Source organism: Capricornis sumatraensis, chromosome 8 (genome assembly GCF_032405125.1).
Source record: "Capricornis sumatraensis isolate serow.1 chromosome 8, serow.2, whole genome shotgun sequence".
Lineage (NCBI taxonomy): Eukaryota > Metazoa > Chordata > Mammalia > Artiodactyla > Bovidae > Capricornis > Capricornis sumatraensis.
This window is the reverse complement of record NC_091076.1, coordinates 96,828,431-96,847,607: the sequence shown is the minus strand read 5'-3', so window position 1 is coordinate 96,847,607 and position 19,177 is coordinate 96,828,431. Positions and strand designations below refer to the sequence as shown.

Genomic DNA, 19,177 nt, shown 5'->3' with positions numbered 1-19,177 from the left:
TCCAGGCAAGAACAATGGAGTGGGTTGCCATTTCCTTCTCCAATGCATGAAAGTAAAAAGTGAAAGTGAAGTCGCTCAGTCGTGTCTGACTCTTCACGACCCCTCGGACTGCAGCCTACCAGGCTCCTCTGTCCATGGGATTTTCCAGGCAAGAGTGCTGGAGTGGGGTGCCATTGCCTTCTCCCCAAGGCATCTATTTACCAGTTAAGAATTAGGAAAGGGAAACCATACCATGACTTAAACTTTTTTACTGGTCAGAATTCAAAAGATGTCAATGTTTCCAGCTGCTGAGGATGTATTAGACGAAAGCAAGAATAATTTTGATATCTATGAAAAAGTAGTTTGTGATGAGCTGTTTAGAAAACATAGTTTCATTGTCGAAAGCCCTTGAAGCCTTTCCGTTTTCTTTTTCTTCCTGTGTCTGTGTCACATTCACTGATATCTGAAGAGGACGAGAATACAGAATTGTGGAAGGCATTCCTGTTCACGTGGGCATCGTATAACTTTAGGTCCTTCGGGGAAAGTAATTCTTGGCAGACATTCCAGGACCATGTATAAGTAGAAAAGGTGTCATAAAAGGACTCATTTTTACTCTCTATTCCAATCAAATCTCCCCGAATCTTCCGCCAGAGGTTTAGCATTTGTTTCCGGTGCTCAAGGGCAATTCCCAAGTTATAGGTTTCTGTAGCTCTCTTTACCTGCAGTGAGAGAGCAGTAGTTTATAGTAGTTACTGCAAAATATCTTTGGTTTCTGGACCACAATTCTAGATACCCCAAAGGTTATTTTTTCAAGTTACTTGAATGTCACTGAATTTATATATTAGGTAGTGCCTCTTGAGGACACATGAGTTAGGAGTTGATGGACAATGAAAATGTATTACTTAGGAGTAGTGAGATATTAAGAAATTTTATAAGAATTTAAAAACATGGTAGACTAAAACAAGGAGGAAATGTGGGATGGAGATGGGCTCTTAGAACAACACAAGTGCCAAGGATGGCACTCTGTCCAGCCTACGGCAGGAAGGCAGAAGATGCTGAGCTAAGGAGGTCCACAAGAAAAATGAAATGAAAACAGCTCAGTTGTGTTTGACTCTTTGAGACCCCATGGACTGTAGCCCTCCAGGCTCCTCTGTCCATGGAATTCTCCAGGCCAGAATACTAGAGTGGGTAGCTGTTCCTTCTCTAGGAGATCTCCCCAACCCAGGGATCGAACCCAGGTCTCCAGCATGGCAGGCTGATTCTTTACTGTCTGAGCCACCAGGGAAGCCCGGAGGTCCACAAGGATTTGATTAAATCTAAGGATTAGGTGGCCATGGGAAAGTATTCCAGGGAGAGGAGACAGCATAACAAATGCTCCAAGGCAATTCATCCCAGAGCTGGTAGGGGAGTCCAGGCCCTAGGGTATCACTAAAGAGTTAACTTTGAGGAGAGGCAAGTCAGGTGTTGTTGCTGTAATCAAGGCCTAAGACTTGTTCTCAGTGAGGTTGGGGAGACCCCTTTTGTCAGGGAAAGTCATGCTGTAGCAAGACACTTTTCTGTGGGAAGTGCAGTGAGACCCTCAGTTGTGTGGAGCAGAAAATACAGTTGAAATACGCTGCCATTGCCGAGAGGGTAGCATTTATTTCTTAAGCAGGACAGTGACAGGTTGGATCTTCTTAGGACCCATTCTCCATAGCAGCTGTGTGGAGAACAGGTGGAGCTGTGAGGAAGGGATAGCAGGTTGGAAGTTGTTGTCCAGGTAAAGCCTAATGAGGGCTTCAGTTTAGGCAATAGCAATACAATGGAATGAATGGGACAGATTTGAAAAATCTTTGGGAAAATGGGAGTAGCCAGATTTGGTGATTAGTATATGTGGGGAGTGAGGAAGAAACATAACTTAAGGATGGTTGCCAAATTCAGACTTCAACTGAAGAAAGTGGGGAATACCAATACACCATTCAGGTATGACGTAAGTCAAATCCCTTATGACTACACAGTGGAAGTGAGAAATAGATTTAAGGGACTAGATCTGATAGACAGAGTGCCTGATGAACTATGGACGGAGGTTCGTGACATTGTACAGGAGACAGGGATCAAGACCATCCCCAAGAAAAGGAAATGTCAAAAAGCAAAATGGCTGTCTGAGGAGGCCTTACAAATAGCTTTGAAAAGAAGAGAAGCAAAAAGCAAAGGAGAAAAGGAAAGATACAGGCATCTGAATGCAGAGTTTCAAAGAATAGCAAGGAGAGATAAGAAAGCCTTCCTCACCGATCAATGCAAAGAAATAGAGGAAAACAATAGAATGGGAAAGACTAGAGATCTCTTCGAGAAAATTAGATTTACCATGGGAACATTTCATGCAAAAATGGGCTCAATAAAGGACAGAAATGGACCTAACAGAAGCAGAAGATATTAAGAAGAGGTGGTACGCAGAAGAACTGTACAAAAAAAATCTTCACAACCCAGATAATCACAATGGTGTGATCACTAATCTAGAGCCAGACATCCTGGAATGTGAAGTGAAGTGGGCCTTAGGAAGCATCACTACGAACAAAGCTAGTGGAGGTGATGGAATTCCAGTTGAACTATTTCAAGTCCTAAAAGATGAAGCTGTGAAAGTGCTGCACTCATTATGCCAGCAAATTTGGAAAACTCAGCAGTGGCCACAGGACTGGAAAAGGTCAGTTTTTATTCCAAAGAAAGGCAATGCCAAAGAGTGCTCAAACTACGGCACAATTGCACTCATCTCACATGCTAGTAAAGTAATGCTCAAAATTCTCCAAGCCAGGCTTCAGTAATATGCGAACCGTGAACTTCCAGATGTTCAAGCTGATTTTAGAAACGGCAGAGGAACCAGAGATCAAATTGCCAATATCTGCTGGATCATCAAAAAAGCAACAGAGTTCTAGAAAAACATCTATTTCTGCTTTATTGACTATGCCAAAGCCCTTGACTGTGTGGATCACAATAAACTGTGGAAAATTCTGTAAGGGATGGGAATACCACACCACCTGACCTGCCTCTTGAGAAGCCTGTATGCAGGTCAGGAAGCAACAGTTAAAACTGGACATGGAACAACAGACTGGTTCCAAATAGGAAAAGGAGTATGTCAAGGCTGTATATTGTCACCCTGCTTATTTAACTTATATGCAGAGTACATCATAAGAAGCACTGGGCTAGATGAAGCACAAGCTGGAATCAAGATTGGCGGGAAGAATATCAATAACCTCAGATATGCAGATGACACCACCCTTATGGCAGAAAGTGAAGAAGAACTAAAGAGCCTCTTGATGAAAGTGAAAGAGGAGAGTGAAAAAGTTGGCTTAAAGCTCAACATTCAAAAAACGAAGAGCATGGCATCCAGTCCCCTCACTTAATGGCAAATAGATGGGGAAACAGTGGAAACAGTGGCTGACTTTATTTTGGGGGGCTCCCAAATCACTGCAGATGGTGATTGCAGCCACGAAATTAAAAGATGCTTACTCCTTGGAAGGAAAGTTATGAGCAACCTAGACAGCATATTAAAAAAGCAGAGATGTTACTTTGTCTACAAAGGTCCGTGTAGTCAAGGCTATGGTTTTTCTAGTAGTCATGTATGGATGTGAGAGTTAGATCATAAAGAAAGACTTGATGCTTTTGAACTGTGGTGTTGGAGAAGACCCTTGAGAGTCCCTTGGACTGCAAGGAGATCCAACCAGTCCATCCTAAAGGAGATCAGTCCTGGGTGTTCATTGGAAGGACTGATGATGCTGAAGCTGAAACTTCAACACTTTGGCCACCTCATGCAAATAACTGACTCTTTTGAAAAGACCCTGATGCTGGGAAAGATTGAGGGCAGGAGGAGAAGGGGATGACAGAGGATGAGATAGTTGGATGGAATCACCGACTCAATGGACATGGGTTTGGGTAGACTCTGGCAGCTGGTGATGGACAGGGATACCTGGCATGCTGTGGTTCATGGGGTTGCAAAGAGTCAGACATGACTGAGCAACTGAACTGAACTGAAGGTTGGCTCTTGGCCTTCAAGTCTCAGTGCCTAGGGAGATGGTAGTATGGAATCCTCGAGGAAGAGCCAGTTTGATGTGTAGGATGATGAGTTTGGTTTTGGATGTGTCCAGCTGGATATGCTGTGAGACAGCAGGGTAAATATGCTCAGCAAGTAATCAGTGAGATGAGGCAGTACTGGAAAGACGTCTAGGCCACTGACAGTTAAGACTGATCAGGTGTATAGGTGGCAGCTGAAACAAGGCGAATCAGAGTGTAGGAAGATTGAGGGTAGGAATGGTGTTTTTTATTCTGTAGTATCTCCTAATCTCAGAACCTTGTTAACACTGGATAAATATTTACTGAACAAGTGAATGTGTTTAATAAGAAGAGCAGTAAGATGAGACTAGAAAACTAGGAAATATCAAGACTTAAGGAACTTAAATGTCCACTGACAGATGAATGGATAAAGAAGATGTGGGTTTATATATATACAGTGGACTACTACTCAGCCATAGAAAAGAATGAAATAAGGGCATTTCCAGCAACATGGGTGGATCTGGAGAGTATCATACTGAGTGAAGTAAGTCAGACAGAGAAAGACAAACATATGATATCACTTATATGTGATATCACGAAAAGATGATATGGATTAAGTTACTTACAAAATAGGAATAGGCTTACAGACATAGGAAACAAACTTATGGTTACCAAAGTTTGAAGGGGGAAAGGGGGGAGGGGTAAATTAGGAATTTGGGATTAATAGATATACACCACTATATATAAAATAGATAAAAAACAAGGACCTATTTTATAGCACAGGGAAGTATAATCAATATCTTATAATAACCTATAATAAAAAAGAATCTGAAAAAGGATATATTTATTTGTGTATGTATAACTGAATCACTTTGATGTATACCTCAAACACTGCAAATCAATTGTACTTCAACTATAGAAAAAAAGGGTGAACCTCAGGAAAAAGAAGAGAGAGGAAAGATACAGAGAGACACATAGAATTGAAGATGCATTGTAAAGGCTAAGAAAGTAAAAGTGTTAGTTGCTGAGTTGTGTCTGACTCTTTGCAACCTCTTGGATTGTAGCCCACGAAGCTTCTGTCCATGGAACTCTCCAGGCAAGAATACTAGGAATGGGTAGCCATTTCCTTCTCCCAATTCTTTACCATCTCAGCCACCAGGGAAGCCCCATTGTAAAGGCTCAGGAAGTAGAATGTGTCTTGGAGAGCTTGATCATTAGTGTCAAATGCAGAAGGGAGCTGGCATAAAATAAATACACCACAGTTTCTTTCTGGGAGACAAAAGTTGCTAAGAAGTGAGGGCACGAAAGCAGACACCCAGCACAGAGTTGTGGTTAAAGTGTGGATTCTTTAGAATCCAAGGTACCCATGCTTATAATTCTGGTTCTATTACTTTCTAGCTGTGTGCCTTTGGGCAAACCATGTAACCTCTCTGTGCATAAAAATGACAAGGAGTAACAGTGCCTAACTCAAAGGTTTGTTGTGGTAAGTAAATGAATTAGTACCTATAAAGTACTTGTAGAGTGCTTACAGAGCACACTGCCTGGTACCTAGGAAGCGTAATTAAACTACTATTACTATTATTCTGTTAGCTGCCATAATAAAGATTCAGTCACTCATCACAATTCCCTCCCTGAGTACAACCCTCACCGTGACTGCTGGTTTACTACCTTAACTAGTTGCTGTCTCCAGCATGAAACAAATGAATGCCCCAGAAATGATGCTGGGTACAACTCCAAAGGAGAAATGATCTGGTCTTAAGGACAGAGAACAGAAAAAAAAAAATCTTGGTTTTATGGTTGTAGTGTGTATGTGCTCGGCCATTTCCAACGCCCTGCAACCCCATGCCCATGGGTCCACGCCCTCTGCCAGGCCCCTGTGTCCATGAGACTTTCTAGGCAAGAATACTGGAGAGGGCTGCCATCTCCTCCTCCAGGGGAATCTTCATGAGCCAAGGATAAAACTGGGGTCTCCTGTGTCTCCTGTATTGCAGGCAGATTCTTTACCGCTGAGCCACCAGGGAAGTTCTATGGTTGTAGTAATGAAGTGGAAAACGTTTTTGTCCATGGTTTCTGGGAAGGCATTCAACAGTGAATACTCACGTGTGGTTTAATAGCAGCTGCATCAGCCACTGTCCAGTTCTGCTTTCTCTTGATTATTTGATCAATGGTGAAGATATCAGTTGAGTAGCCTGAGGTAGGGTCAACAGGTTTTATATTTGCTGCCTTTATAAACATTTAAAAAAGAAGGTGAGTAACATATTTAAGTTGAATTGCATAACAAAGACAAAATACACAGAAATATACTGTATTATGAAAGGGTGTGTATATGATTTATAAGATTATTTCTACACCACTTGTCAGTTGCTTCAGGGCACCTGGTATAGTGCCATGTGTAAATGGCATCGAGCAAACTCTCTTAATAGTGAAGCCTAGTCACAAGACAAGTATAGACCAGAGGATGGTTTATGTTTGGGATGGATGTAGGGAGTAGAGAGGCACCAACTCCATCCTCACTCAAACTTGCAAAGCATTGAAAATGACTGTGCCCTCCACAGAGCACAACCTGGACTACTTCCAAAATTCTCACAGGGAACCAGCCATCTGTTTTTCCCTGTTCCTGGACTGCTGAACAGTGTTGATGGAAATCATATAAATATGCAGATTGCTTTCTTTGAAAATGTGTATGACCCAGGCTCATCCAGGTTCTCAGTACTGCTTGACATTACTTTTCTTCATTTGCAGATCTTACAGCTCTCACAGTGGCTGCTGAAAAACCAAACCTTTAAACTCCCTTAGCTAATGATCTTGTCTCTTCACATCTATCTAACATGAATTCTTTTTGCTCTTCTTTCCACCTTAGGATTTCTCCATCCTTTAACTCATTTTTTCCTCCTTCCCTCTCATATGTGAGAGTTTTTCCTAATTTTCAAGGTCTCTTTGTATATCATTATTTATTCACCTCCCTTCAATTTACTCCTTTCCAGCGCTGGTTTCATGGGTGTATGACTTGTGTAATTACACAGGGCCTTGTATTTAGAAGGGCCCTGAGTTTGGTTTAATGTTTTACGTTGCTGTTTTTAAATTTTTAACTATTTTTGGACAAGGGGACCTACATTTTCATTTTGCATTGGGCCTAGCCAGTCTTGCCTCTCTTCTACATCTTCAAACATCTTCAGTTTCTCTTTAAGCAGTGGTTTTCAGCTTTGGCTGCATAGTGGAACTTTAAAAAATCCTGAGGCCAAGGCCCCATTCCCAGAGATTTGATTTAACTAGACAGAGTTGAGGCCAGGACAGCAGGACTGTAAAAGCTCTCCCTGGGGGTTCTGTTGTGCAACCAAGATTGAGAACCGGAGTTCTAAGGGTTCTTCCTCCTGGCTATAAAAGTGCTCATCTCTTACATCCTGGAACAGATACTTATAGACTCCAATTCTCCATCAAGCTATAGTTTCATGTTTATCTTCCTGTTACAAAAACAGTTAAATTTTTGTGAGAGGATTTGATCCCCCCTCCCTGCTGCTCCTTTGCATTATCAGTTTCTGAAGAGGCATGACAAAAATCTTCCACTGTGATTATGGACTTGCTTATTCATTTAATATTTATTTTTACCATGTATAATACCTAAAAAGTCTAAAGCTAATCCTTATTATTCTGTTAAATATCACCTTATCTGTCAATTTGTTACGTACATACAGATTCAGAATAGTTTTATCTTCCTGATGATCAAAAATTTTTTTAAATTGAAGTATAGTTGACTTTCTATATTAGTTTCAAATGAACAAACAGTAATTCAACATTTAATAGATTATATCCCATACAAAGTTATCATAAAGTATTAGCTATACTCCCTGATTGTACACTACATCCTTGTAACTGGTTTTATATCTAGAGTGGTTTGTACCTCTTAATCTCCTTTACCTATTTTGCTCCTGTCCTCATTCTTCTCCCTCCTGGTAAACAGTTTGTTTTCTTTATCTGTGAATTTGTGTCTGTTTTATTTTGAAGATTCTCCTGATTATTAAAAATGATTAAATAGCATCTTTATCTTTATGTTTTGCCTAAATTTTCTCTCCCCCCTCCAATATATGGATAACAGCTTATTTTGATTTGTATTTGCCTGATATATCTTCTTCTGTCCCTTTTTTTTCAAGTTTCTGGGTCATAATTTAGGTAAAAAGATATATATCTTAAAACTACTTAAAAAAATCAGCACCCTTTCTTTTAAACTTGAAAATAATTCTTTCTTCCTTCCTCCCTCCCTTCCCCTTATTATTTTTTTTAAACTGGTGTCTTTAATCATTTCTTGTGATACTGATATATTTGGATTTTTCTGCCTATTTTGTTTCGTACTTTCTATTTTCCCATGTTCTCTTTTTTTTCTTATTTTTTTATTCCTCTATGGTTTGGCAATATTCATTTTAGTTTTTACTGATTATCTTCATGTTTTTAATATTTACAATTAATGCAACAAATTATAGATTTAATCAATATCATAAGCCTCTCCCCAAACAATAAAAAGAACTTAGCTTTCATTTTGAGCACCACCCTCCTCATCTTCCATGTTAGCATGGTGTAGTATTTTATTTCTTATTGTCTGATACTCTCCAAACCAGTATTTCTTTTTTTATTTCAGTATATAAATGTTTAATTCTAATTGCTTCTTTGGGTTTTCATTTTCCCAGGTATATGTAAAAGTTAATAAAATGTGTATGCTTTTCTCTTTTATCTCTCTTATGTCTTATGTCCCATGTTTCCAGCTTTTTGGTCTTGGGCAATCAAACATGGAAAGCTAACGTCTCAGGGTAGTTTTAATTTGGATCTTTTATGAAGAGTGAGACTGAGTGCCTTTTTATGTTTCTGAGAACTGTCTGCTCATATCTTTTGCTCATTTTTATATAGGTTAGTTTTTTCTAATCACTTTGAAGCTCTCTGATGTATGAGTTGCAAATGTGACTTTTTTGCCATGTAGAATTTTAAAATTATTTTTTATTTTTTAACTGTGCCACACAACATGCAGAATCTTAGTTCCCCAAACAGGGATTGAACCCATGACCTTTGCAGCAGAAGCATGTTGTCTTAACCAATGGACTGCTAGGGAAGTCCCTGAAACTTGAAAGTTTCATTCCTTGGTTTCTAATCAACATTTATAGTACATTAGATTAGATGTTATAATAGACTAGATTAGAATTATAGTACTATACATTTTTCAGCAATTTTAATGATTTGTTTAAATTAAATATTTATTGTTGTTGTTTAGTTGCTAAGTCATGTCAACTCTTGTGATCCCATAGTCTATTGCGTGCCAGGCTTCACTGTCCATGGGATTTCCCAGGCAAGAATACTGGAATGGGTTGCCATTTCCTTTTACAGGGGATCTTCTTGATCCAGGGATCAAACAAGTGTCTTCTGCACTGGCAGGTGGATTCTTTACCACTGAGCTATGAGAGAAGCCTTTTACACCTGGATTTTAAATTTAGGAACATGGCTATGGAGTCTGGTTTGAAATATCATGACTGAAAATATTTGTCATTAATAAGCACATTACTAGTTTTAAGTTAGAACTTAAAAAACCTAAATATTGAACTGATATGACATAATCCAAATCTCACCTGTGTTTTCCAGTCTTTTTTATGGAAAAAATAGTTCTCAAAGAAATTCAGAGGTTTCTTTCTCTTCAGCATTTCTAATTTCTGTATGTCTTTGAATGGCTTTCCCATTACCACTCCATCCACATTAGGAAACAGTGGAAAGATGGGTATTTTTGAATATGGGCTATCTGAAGGAGGATTGCATTCTGAAAATATAAAAACAAAAAAATGTAAGAAGAAATTCCCATAGAAGACATAACTGTGATGCCTAATTTGCCCTTTGCCTATTCATCTCCTCAGCGGCCCTGCCACCCCTTCTTCATTCTCCTGCTCCCACCACCCCACCCATCCACAGACTTTCAGCTGTATCCAGGTGTCTAGGGATTCAGGTAAAATGCACATTTGTTTCAAATGATATCTGTGTGACAGACCAGTCACTCAGAATACGCTGTGGCCCTACTCTTAAAGCACTTGGCATCTAGTATTTATTTCTGACCAGTAATATATACACACATCTTTTACAATGGTGGGGAGAGGACAAATGACTCTTACTCTTGAGCTCGTCGAGAAATTTAAATAAATCCTTTTCTTTCATTATTGCAATCCGAGCAGCATTAGCGAAAGCAGCTGTGCTTGAGCTTGGAGGTGTGCATATGTCTGGCTTAAATCTCCTTTTTCCATAACCCGTAGTATCGGGGCTCCACACCATTCCTGAGGTGGTTTCCTGGAATTTTCTTCGGAAATAGCTAGGAAATAAAGATAATTTAGAGATGGTTAAAAAGTGCCTGACTGTTGGACAGAAAGAAAAAGAAGTCAATTTGCAAGTTATATATGCTGAATATGTTTAAGTTGTATAGTCATTTAATATCATTTATGTGACATTTATAGAATATCTACTGACATTTTCCACAGACCATTTGATTACTTTATATATGCAGTCCCTGGGCTCGGGCTTCCTTCCTCTGCTCCAAGACTTCCCAGTCTTGTCTAGAAAAACATCTAGCAATTTTGATCTCCGACAAACCCTTAAGTGGTATCAACTTGACTATAAACATTAGTCATGCCTACTATTATATTATTTTGTGGTTTGTTTTTTAAAATTGAAGTGCAGCTTCTATACAATATCATATGCTACAGGTGTATAATATAGTAATTTTATGTTGGGTTTTAAAATGCAACATTTTTTAAATTGAAAGAAATTCTCATTGCAGAGAATCTGGAAGAGTTAGAAAAGTATAAAGAAAATGTTATCAGTAATCTTATTATCCACAGATGTCCACAGTAAATCACTGCTGTAATTCTTTACAATCTGTGTGTGTGTGTGTGTGTGTGTGCGCGCGCGCACGCATGCATGTGTACATGTACATGCAGTCATGTGTATGAATGTATTTAGGAGATATGTTACTGTGCATTTTAGGTTATAAATTCTTTATGTGGCACAGGCTCCATATGATAAAAGGTCTCTAATTCACAGCACAAACATTCCCAAAGGTATGTTTGGATTATCAGTGACAGGTCAGATTCCTTCTTGCTGCTGAGACAGAGACTCCTCTTAGCAGCTGAGGTAGGGATCTGGTCGCTCACTGCTTAGATGGAAAAACGTGTTTCTCACTGATTTGCTGCAGTGGGGGCTTCAGTACCAAAGTGGAAGATCTCACAGTGTGCTGAGTGGAGGACTGTCCCAGAGAACAAGATATAGGACCTTGCTTCTCATTACTTCACAGGTTTCTTTCTACTACAGCATCAGGAGGCTTCACTTCTCCCTGGGATGGTGACGAGCAATCTTTCTTTTCCTCTCAGGAAGAGGGAAAGAACTCGTTCTAAATATTGGAGCTGCAGCAGTGGTTGGGTAGGAGATGTGCTGATCGTGTTCTGATTGGAGTCTGGTTTGTAATCAGATACTTCCTTCCCTAACCTTTTTTTTTTTAAATGTATTTTATATTGGAGTATAGTTGCTTAACAATGTTGTGTTAGTTACAAGTATACCACAGAGTGGTTTAGTTATCCCTATACATATATCTATTCTTTTTCATATTATTTACCCATTTAGGATATTACAGAGTATTGAGCAGAGTTCCCTGTAAGTCCTTGTTGGTTACTATTTTAAACTTTTTATTTTGTAGTGGGGTATAGCCGATTAACAAAAATGTTGTGATAGTTTCAGGTGAACAGCGAAGGCACTCACCCACACACACACACATATTCATTCTCCTCCAAACTCCCCTCCCATCCAGGCTGCCACATAACATAGAGTTCTATGTGCTATACAGTAGGTCCTTGTTGGTTATCCATTTAAAATGTAGCAGCGTGTACATGTCCATCCCAAATTACCTAACTATTCCTTTCCCCTGTTCCTCCCCCCAGAAACCATAAGCTCATTCTCTAAGTTTGTGAGTCTGTTTCTGTTCTGGAAATAAGTTCATTTGTGTCATTTTAAAAAGATTCCACATATAAGTGTTATCATGTCATATTTGTCTTTCTCTGCCTGGCTTACTTAGTATGATAATCTCCAAGTTTATCCACGTTGCTGCAAATGTCATTGTTCCATTCTTTTTAACGGCTGAGTAACATTCCACTGTATGTATGCACCACATCTTCTTTACCCATTCATCTGTCAGTGGACATTTTGGTTGCATCCATGTATACAGTGCTGCAATGAATGTTGGATATATCCTTTCAGACCAGGTTTTTCTCTGATATATGCCCAGGAGTGGGATTGCTGGGTCATATGGTAGCTCTAGTTTTAGTTTCTTAAGGAACCTGAATATTATCTTCCATAGTGGCTGTGACCAATATCAGCTGCATACCAGGTTATGTTTACAAATGTTTCCTTTCTTCCCTCCTTCCCTTCTTTCCTTCCTTCCTTTTTTCCTGTTTCAATCTTTCTTCACTAACACAGGTTTTCCTTAACTATCTCTTGATCTTTGGATGTCTATTCATACTTAAGAGTGAGAATAAATACTCTTTAAGGCCACAATACTCATTCATTGGTGTGGTGGATCTTATTGAGTAGGAAATTTACTGTCAGGTAACTGGTTGGAGCATTGTTTCATTAAGGGTCTTTTAATTGTGGTTGTCTGGGTTTTTTCTTTCTGTGTTTGTCTAGTCAATTTCTCTGGAGAGGGGTCCTCTACTATTTTATCTAGTATAAAACTCTAGCTGTTAGTGGGGTTTAGGGAAGGTGAAGGTGGCTGGTAGAGTCTCACCATTCAGTAAGTAGGATTTCATGTAACCCTGTTTTCACTGATACCCTCATCCTCAGTTATGTCTGATCTCCCTGAGCCCAATCTCTGGTACAACCTCTTCAGAGAGTTAACTGCCAAGCAGTCACTTGGTTGTGTGGGGTTAGAGAGAGGAATCTAAGGGTCAACCTGCTTCTCAATGCTACTTTTAACTAGTATTTGTATTTTGGGCTCCCTACACCTCTGCTTTATTGAGCCCATCTTTGCATGAAATGTTCCATTGGTAAATCTAATTTTCTTGAAGAGATCTCTAGCCTTTCCCATTCTGTTATTTTCCTCTATTTCTTTGCATTGATTGCTGAGGAAGGCTTTCTTATCTCTCCTTGCTATTCTTTGGAACTCGGCATTCAGATGCTTATATCTTTCCTTTTCTCCTTAGCTTTTCGCTTCTCTTCTTTTCACAGCTCTTTGTAAGGCCCTCCCCTGACAGCCATTTTGCTTTTTTGCATTTCTTTTCCATGGGGATGGTCTGGTTCCCTGTCTCTTGTACAATGTCACGAACCTCCATCCATAGTTCATCAGGCACTGATGCTGAAGCTGAAACTCCAGTACTTTGGCCACCTCATGCGAAGAGTTGACTCATTGGAAAAGACTCTGATGCTGGGAGGGATTGGGGGCAGGAGGAGAAGGGGACGAGAGAGGATGAGATGGCTGGATGGCATCACTGACTCGATGGACCGTGAGTCTGAGTGAACTCCAGGAGTTGGTGATGGACAGGGAAGCCTGGCATGCTGTGATTCATGGGGTCACAAAGAGTCGGACACGACTGAGTGACTGAACTGAACTGAACTGAGTGTCTCAATTCCTGAGTGTTTCAAGTGTTCTTCAGTGAAAACTGGCTTGCTTCTTGACCTTTACTGAAGCCATTCAAGTTTCAGCTTCTTCTGATCTCACTAGCCGGTAAACAGTCATTCATTTCCTGTCCAGCTTCCAATTATGTTGATATCATTTTTCAGCTCTTATTCCTCTTTCTATGACCTCTAAAATGCTTTTACTATTATTTTAGTGTAATATCAGAAGGGAGAAAAAGTTAAAACATGCACTTATTCTAGTATATTTAACATGACTGCTATTTTTTAACACCTAAAACTTGGCTTTCTTCCCATCATCCTTTTGGAACTGAAGTTCACTTATGATTTCTTTTTTTTTCCTTTGGAGACTAAGTAGTTCACTTTTTTTTACTTTAAATTTTTATTTTTACTTTATTTTGCTTTACAATACTGTATTAGTTTTGCCATACATTGACATGAATCTGCCACACACTTATGATTTCTTAAACTACCAAAGCTAATTCCATCCATTCAGTCCTCATTTTACCTGGCCTCACTTTAGTATTTAATACTGGTGTAAAACCTATGTTGTTGAATTTCTCTGTGACCTTGGTTTCTCGATTCCTTACTATCTTGTTTCTTTTCTTCTTTTTTTTCAATTTGGCTGTGCTGGGTCTTAGTTGCAGCATGTGGGATCTTTGTTGCCATGTATGTGAGGATTAAAATAGATAATATGTATATTCTATGCTTATATACATAGTTGAAAGTGGAAGTGTTTTTCTGGAATTGAGCTGCATAAGTTGCTTGTATATTTTTGAGATTAGTTGTTTGTCAGTTGCTTCATTTGCTATTATTTTCTCCCATTCAGAAGTCTATGTCCGATGCAGGATACAGCATGCTTGGGGCTGGTGCACGGGGATGACCCAGAGAGATGTTATGGGGAGGGAGGTGGGAGGGGGGTTCATGTTTGGGAACACATGTACACCCGTGGTGGATTCATGTCAATGTATGGCAAAACCAATACAGTATTGTAAAGTAAAATAAAGTAAAAAAAAAAAAAGAAAGTGAAAGTGTTAATCACATAGTCATGTCTGACTCTTGCAACTCCACGAACTGTAGCCTGCCAGGCTCTTCTGTCCATGGAATTCAGGCAAGAATACTGGAGTGGGTAGCCATTGCCTTCTCCAGGGGATTTTCCCAACCCAGGTATCAAACTCAGGTCTTCTGCACTGCAGTAGACTCTTTACCTTCTGAGCCACCAGGGAAGCCCATATACAGAACACATACTGATAATAGTTAACATTCATTGAGGTCTTATGTTTGCTAAGCACTGTACCTGCATTACCAGATGTCCTTACAATTGTCCTATAATTGTGTTATAGGTATTATTATTCTCATTCTACAGATGAGGAAACTGAGGCTGAGAGGTTAAGAATGTGATACATTTGTGTACCAATATCAGGGATTTAACAAATGTATTTGACTTGGAATGAAGTGTAGAATGTTGCATACCCTCTGTTCTACATCTGATCGAGGTGTGGGACAATATAAAGAGATTACCTGTTGAGGAGCAGAGGATATTTTACATTGTTGGTGGTATTCTGTATTTTAAAATCTCTTGAAGTGGGATAGTAGAATGCTTTGAAAGAATAATGCTTTTCAAAGTAGAATGCTTTGAAAAGACTGATAATGGCAACATTTAATTTTTGCAATACCATGATAGAACTATATTGAGGAAATGTATCTTCAATGACATTTGCTGGAATAAACACATTTGGGTGTGAGAATGTTTCCTTATCCTATTCTAAAGTCTAATTTTGGCTCTGCTCCAGTCCAAACACTACTTTGGGAGGTATGAAATTGCTGCCCTTTGTCCCAAAGGATTTTTTCAGAGCTCCTGAGAGATCCAGTGTGAATGGGAGTATCTTGTATTCAAACTCAGTTTCCAAGCTCACCCCAAATCATTCCAGAATAGTCTTATTCCCCTGAAGTTTTCTAGCCCAGAGTAGGAGAAGCTGAACTTTTGTTTTTTTGGTCATGTTGCTGGGCTTGCAGGATCTCAGTTCCCTTATCAGGGATTGAACCTGGGTCACCACACTGAAAGCCTGGAATCTTAACCACCAGGCCACCAGGGAACTTCCGAAGCTGAACTTTCTGGGCTATCATAGGCTCTCAGTGGGGTCCTGAGATGGTCTGAATCAGCCTTGCAGTTTCAGAACTAGGCAGCGCTATGAGGTCTCATGTTGCGGCCCATGAGTAGCTAGCTGCCTGTACACCTTCTCCTTGTTTGGGGGCAGATCTGTGGAGATGTTAGGATGTCAGGGAGAGGCAGTTGCCTTGTAAAATCCTCCTAAGTGTTGCTGAGGTCATTTTTGTTCCTTTGCCACCTACCTTACTATTTCCGATATTGCCTTTTTGGGTAAGGCTGAAGTCTCTATAAGCTTTGATAGGATTTCAAACAACAGGATCCCTGGGTTGCCAGCTAGATCTAAACAGGTCCCCTTTTCTGGAACTATGGAGGGGAAAAAAAAAGATTCAAAATGCCTTCTGAAAAAAAAATGATCATAAAAAGTGTTAAAGTGACAGTCATTTTACTGTATATACAATATTAAAACCAAGTCAAAAGCTAAAGAATTATAAACAAACATTCAAAGTCTGTTCTGTTTGGCAGGAAGATCATTTTGATTACTGAACAGACAAAATAATCATGGGATTTAAAATGAAATACTTTTAGTTCAGTGACTTCTAAGTAAATGTAGTAATACATTTAACATAAACATGAATTATATGTTAAGGACTATTCTGTTCGTCTATGAAAAGGAACTGTTGATAAACATAACTCTGCTGTGCAGGCAAACCCTTGTTACTATAGCGATACTTGAAATAGTAACTTCTGTTTATACTAAGACAGTTCATAGCTTATGAAAGGATGTCTTTTTTAAAACTGTATATAGTATTTGGAATTTGGAATGTATTTATCTAGAAAACATGATATGAATAAGGTCAGATTTTCCAAGGCAGCTTATTAAACTCATAAACAAACCATTAGAGAACTAATAGCAATAAATTGAGTGTATCTCCAAGTTGTTAAACCTTGTGTGAGAACATGTTCCGGAACCTCCAGCAGACTCTCCTGCTCTCACAGTGAGGGCAGAGGTTTATTGGGGTAAGGAAGATTTTTTCAGGAATGGTGAATTATCTATACCCAAATATGCATGAGAGAGACAGCATTTTTCTAAAAATATATGAAATGAAAGTGTTGGTCGCTTAGCCCACGGACTGTAGCCCACCAGGCTCCTTTGCCCATGGAATTCTCCAGGCAAGAATACTGGAGTGGGTTGCCATTTCCTCCTCCAGGGGGTCTTCCCAACTCAGGGATTGAACCCAGGTCTCCTGCATTGCAGGCAGATTCTTTACTGCCTGAGCCACTGGGGAAGCCCCAAACATTTAGAGTGCTATATGTATCCATTTTTCTTTTGTAAGAGTAGCGCCTCCCAAAGTAGCACATGGATTTGGTAAAGAATTAAAGTAATATAAAGTGTTGGTCGCTCAGTCGTGTCCATCTCTGCAAGTCCACGGACCATAGCTTTCCAGGCTCCTCTGTCCATGGAATTCTCCAGGCAAGAATACTGGAGTGGTATATAAATATAAAAGGTGACCAAAATTTTCTGCACCACTGCCTGACTGTTCTCACTTAAGTCCAAAAAGCAGTGTCTCCTGCAGAAGGACTTGATGGATTTAAGTTAAAATTCTAAAACTGTATCAATTTCCTTGGCAAAATTTGTTTTAAGAGAAGCAGTACAAAAGTAAATCACATCCCAGACTATACCTGCCTGATTGGAGGTCTAAAGGAACAACATTTACTATGCAGTGAATTGCAACTACCCCACTGCCATCTATTTAGCAACATACTTACCCACAGCCTTAAGGAAGCGGTTCTTATCTGTTAGCACCTTTAAAAAGTCTAAGAAGTTCACCTTCCCATCCTCTGCAACAGAGATCCAAGGTTCAGAACAAGGCTATAGTCACCTTCCCATTTCACACCCACCTCTATATTTTATTATTAGGCTATCCCTGAATTATACCCCTTTCTTCTAAAATTAAAGGATAACAAGTGCTATTAGAGTGTGTTTCAATGAAAGGATAAAACTTTGGGCAGTTAGTGGAAACAAGTGACACTTTAATTAAATGGTGACTGACTCCCATGAAGGGTGCTGCTGATTGACTGGGACATTGGCAGTGAGTGGGGTGTGGTGGGAAAAGGTATTGTGCTGAATACTTATTCCACACAACATACCAGCTTGGGCTACTAATCACTAGTATTCAAAGAAAAGACTACTTACATGCTTTAAAAAATATCAATAAAAGTGCTGTGGCATTAAATTCAATATAGGTGGCTCTAGTGATGGAAGAAAGATTTGTACCATTATGATTCAAACAGAAACAAAGGGCTTGGATAACCTTGGTAATGCAGGCAGATATGGTAGAGGATTCTGGGAAGAAGAAAACTAGACCTAACTATCTTGATATAAGAGAAGTCACTTTAGGCCTAAGCCATTTTGTCATCTGAATCTGGTCACAGTGCTTGTCCTTGTAAAAGAAGAGGAACTAAAAAGTCCCTTGATGAAAGTGAAAGTGGAGAGTGAAAAAGTTGGCTTAAAGCTCAACACTCAGAAAACGAAGATCATGGCCTCTGGTCCCATCACTTCATGGGAAATAGATGGGGAAACAGTAGAAACAGTGTCAGACTTTATTTTGGGGGGCTCCAAAATCACTGCAGATGGTGACTGCAGCCATGAAATTAAAAGACGCTTACTCCTTGGAAGAAAAGTTATGAGCAACCTAGATAGCATATTGAAAAGCAGAGACATTACTTTGCCAACAAAGGTCTGTCTAGTCAAGGCTATGGTTTTTCCAGTGGTCACGTATGGATGTGAGAGTTGGACTGTGAAGAAGGCTGAGCACTGAAGAATTGATGCTTTTGAACTGTGGTGCTGGAGAAGACTCTTGAGAGTCCCTTGGACTGCAAGGAGATCCAATCAGTTCATTCTAAAGGAGATCAGTCCTGGGTATTCTTTGGAAGGAATGATGCAAAAGCTGAAACTCCAGTACTTTGGCCACCTGATGCAAAGAGCTGACTCATTGGAAAAGACTGATGCTGGGAGGGATTGCAGGAGGAGAAGGGGATGACAGAGGATGAGATGGCTGGATGGCATCACTGACTCGATGGACGGGAGTCTGAGTGAACTCCGGGAGTCGGTGATGGACAGGGAGGCCTGGCGTGCTGCGATTCATGGAGTTGCAAAGAGTCGGACACGACTGAGGTACTGAACTGAACTGAGTGAAGTGAGTGAAAGTCACTCAGTCATGTCTGATTCTTTGCGACTCCATGGACCATTCAGTCCATGGAATTCTCCAGGTCAGAATACTGGAGTGGGTAGCCTTTCCATTCTCCAGGGGTTCTTCCCAACCCAGGGATTGAACCCAAGTCTCCTGCATTGCAGGCAATTCTTTACCAGCTGAGTTACATAGTTAATTATTTTAAAGGAATGAAGAATGTAAAAACAAACAGGTATTA

General features: G+C 39.8%; 1 protein-coding gene across 1 annotated transcript in view; it reads right to left on the bottom strand.

The window, feature by feature from the left end:
- Positions 1-371: 371 nt before the first annotated feature.
- The window catches only part of EFCAB3 (EF-hand calcium binding domain 3), a 38,921-nt gene continuing 20,115 nt past the window's right edge, over positions 372-19,177 (bottom strand). The window contains exons 6-11 of the mRNA XM_068978842.1: positions 17,516-17,587; positions 15,991-16,111; positions 10,140-10,333; positions 9,609-9,793; positions 6,103-6,225; positions 372-698 (exon numbers count right to left, since the gene is read on the bottom strand). Coding sequence (XP_068834943.1) covers positions 372-698; positions 6,103-6,225; positions 9,609-9,793; positions 10,140-10,333; positions 15,991-16,111; positions 17,516-17,587 — 1,022 coding nt within the window. The remainder of the gene's footprint in view (positions 699-6,102; positions 6,226-9,608; positions 9,794-10,139; positions 10,334-15,990; positions 16,112-17,515; positions 17,588-19,177) is intronic.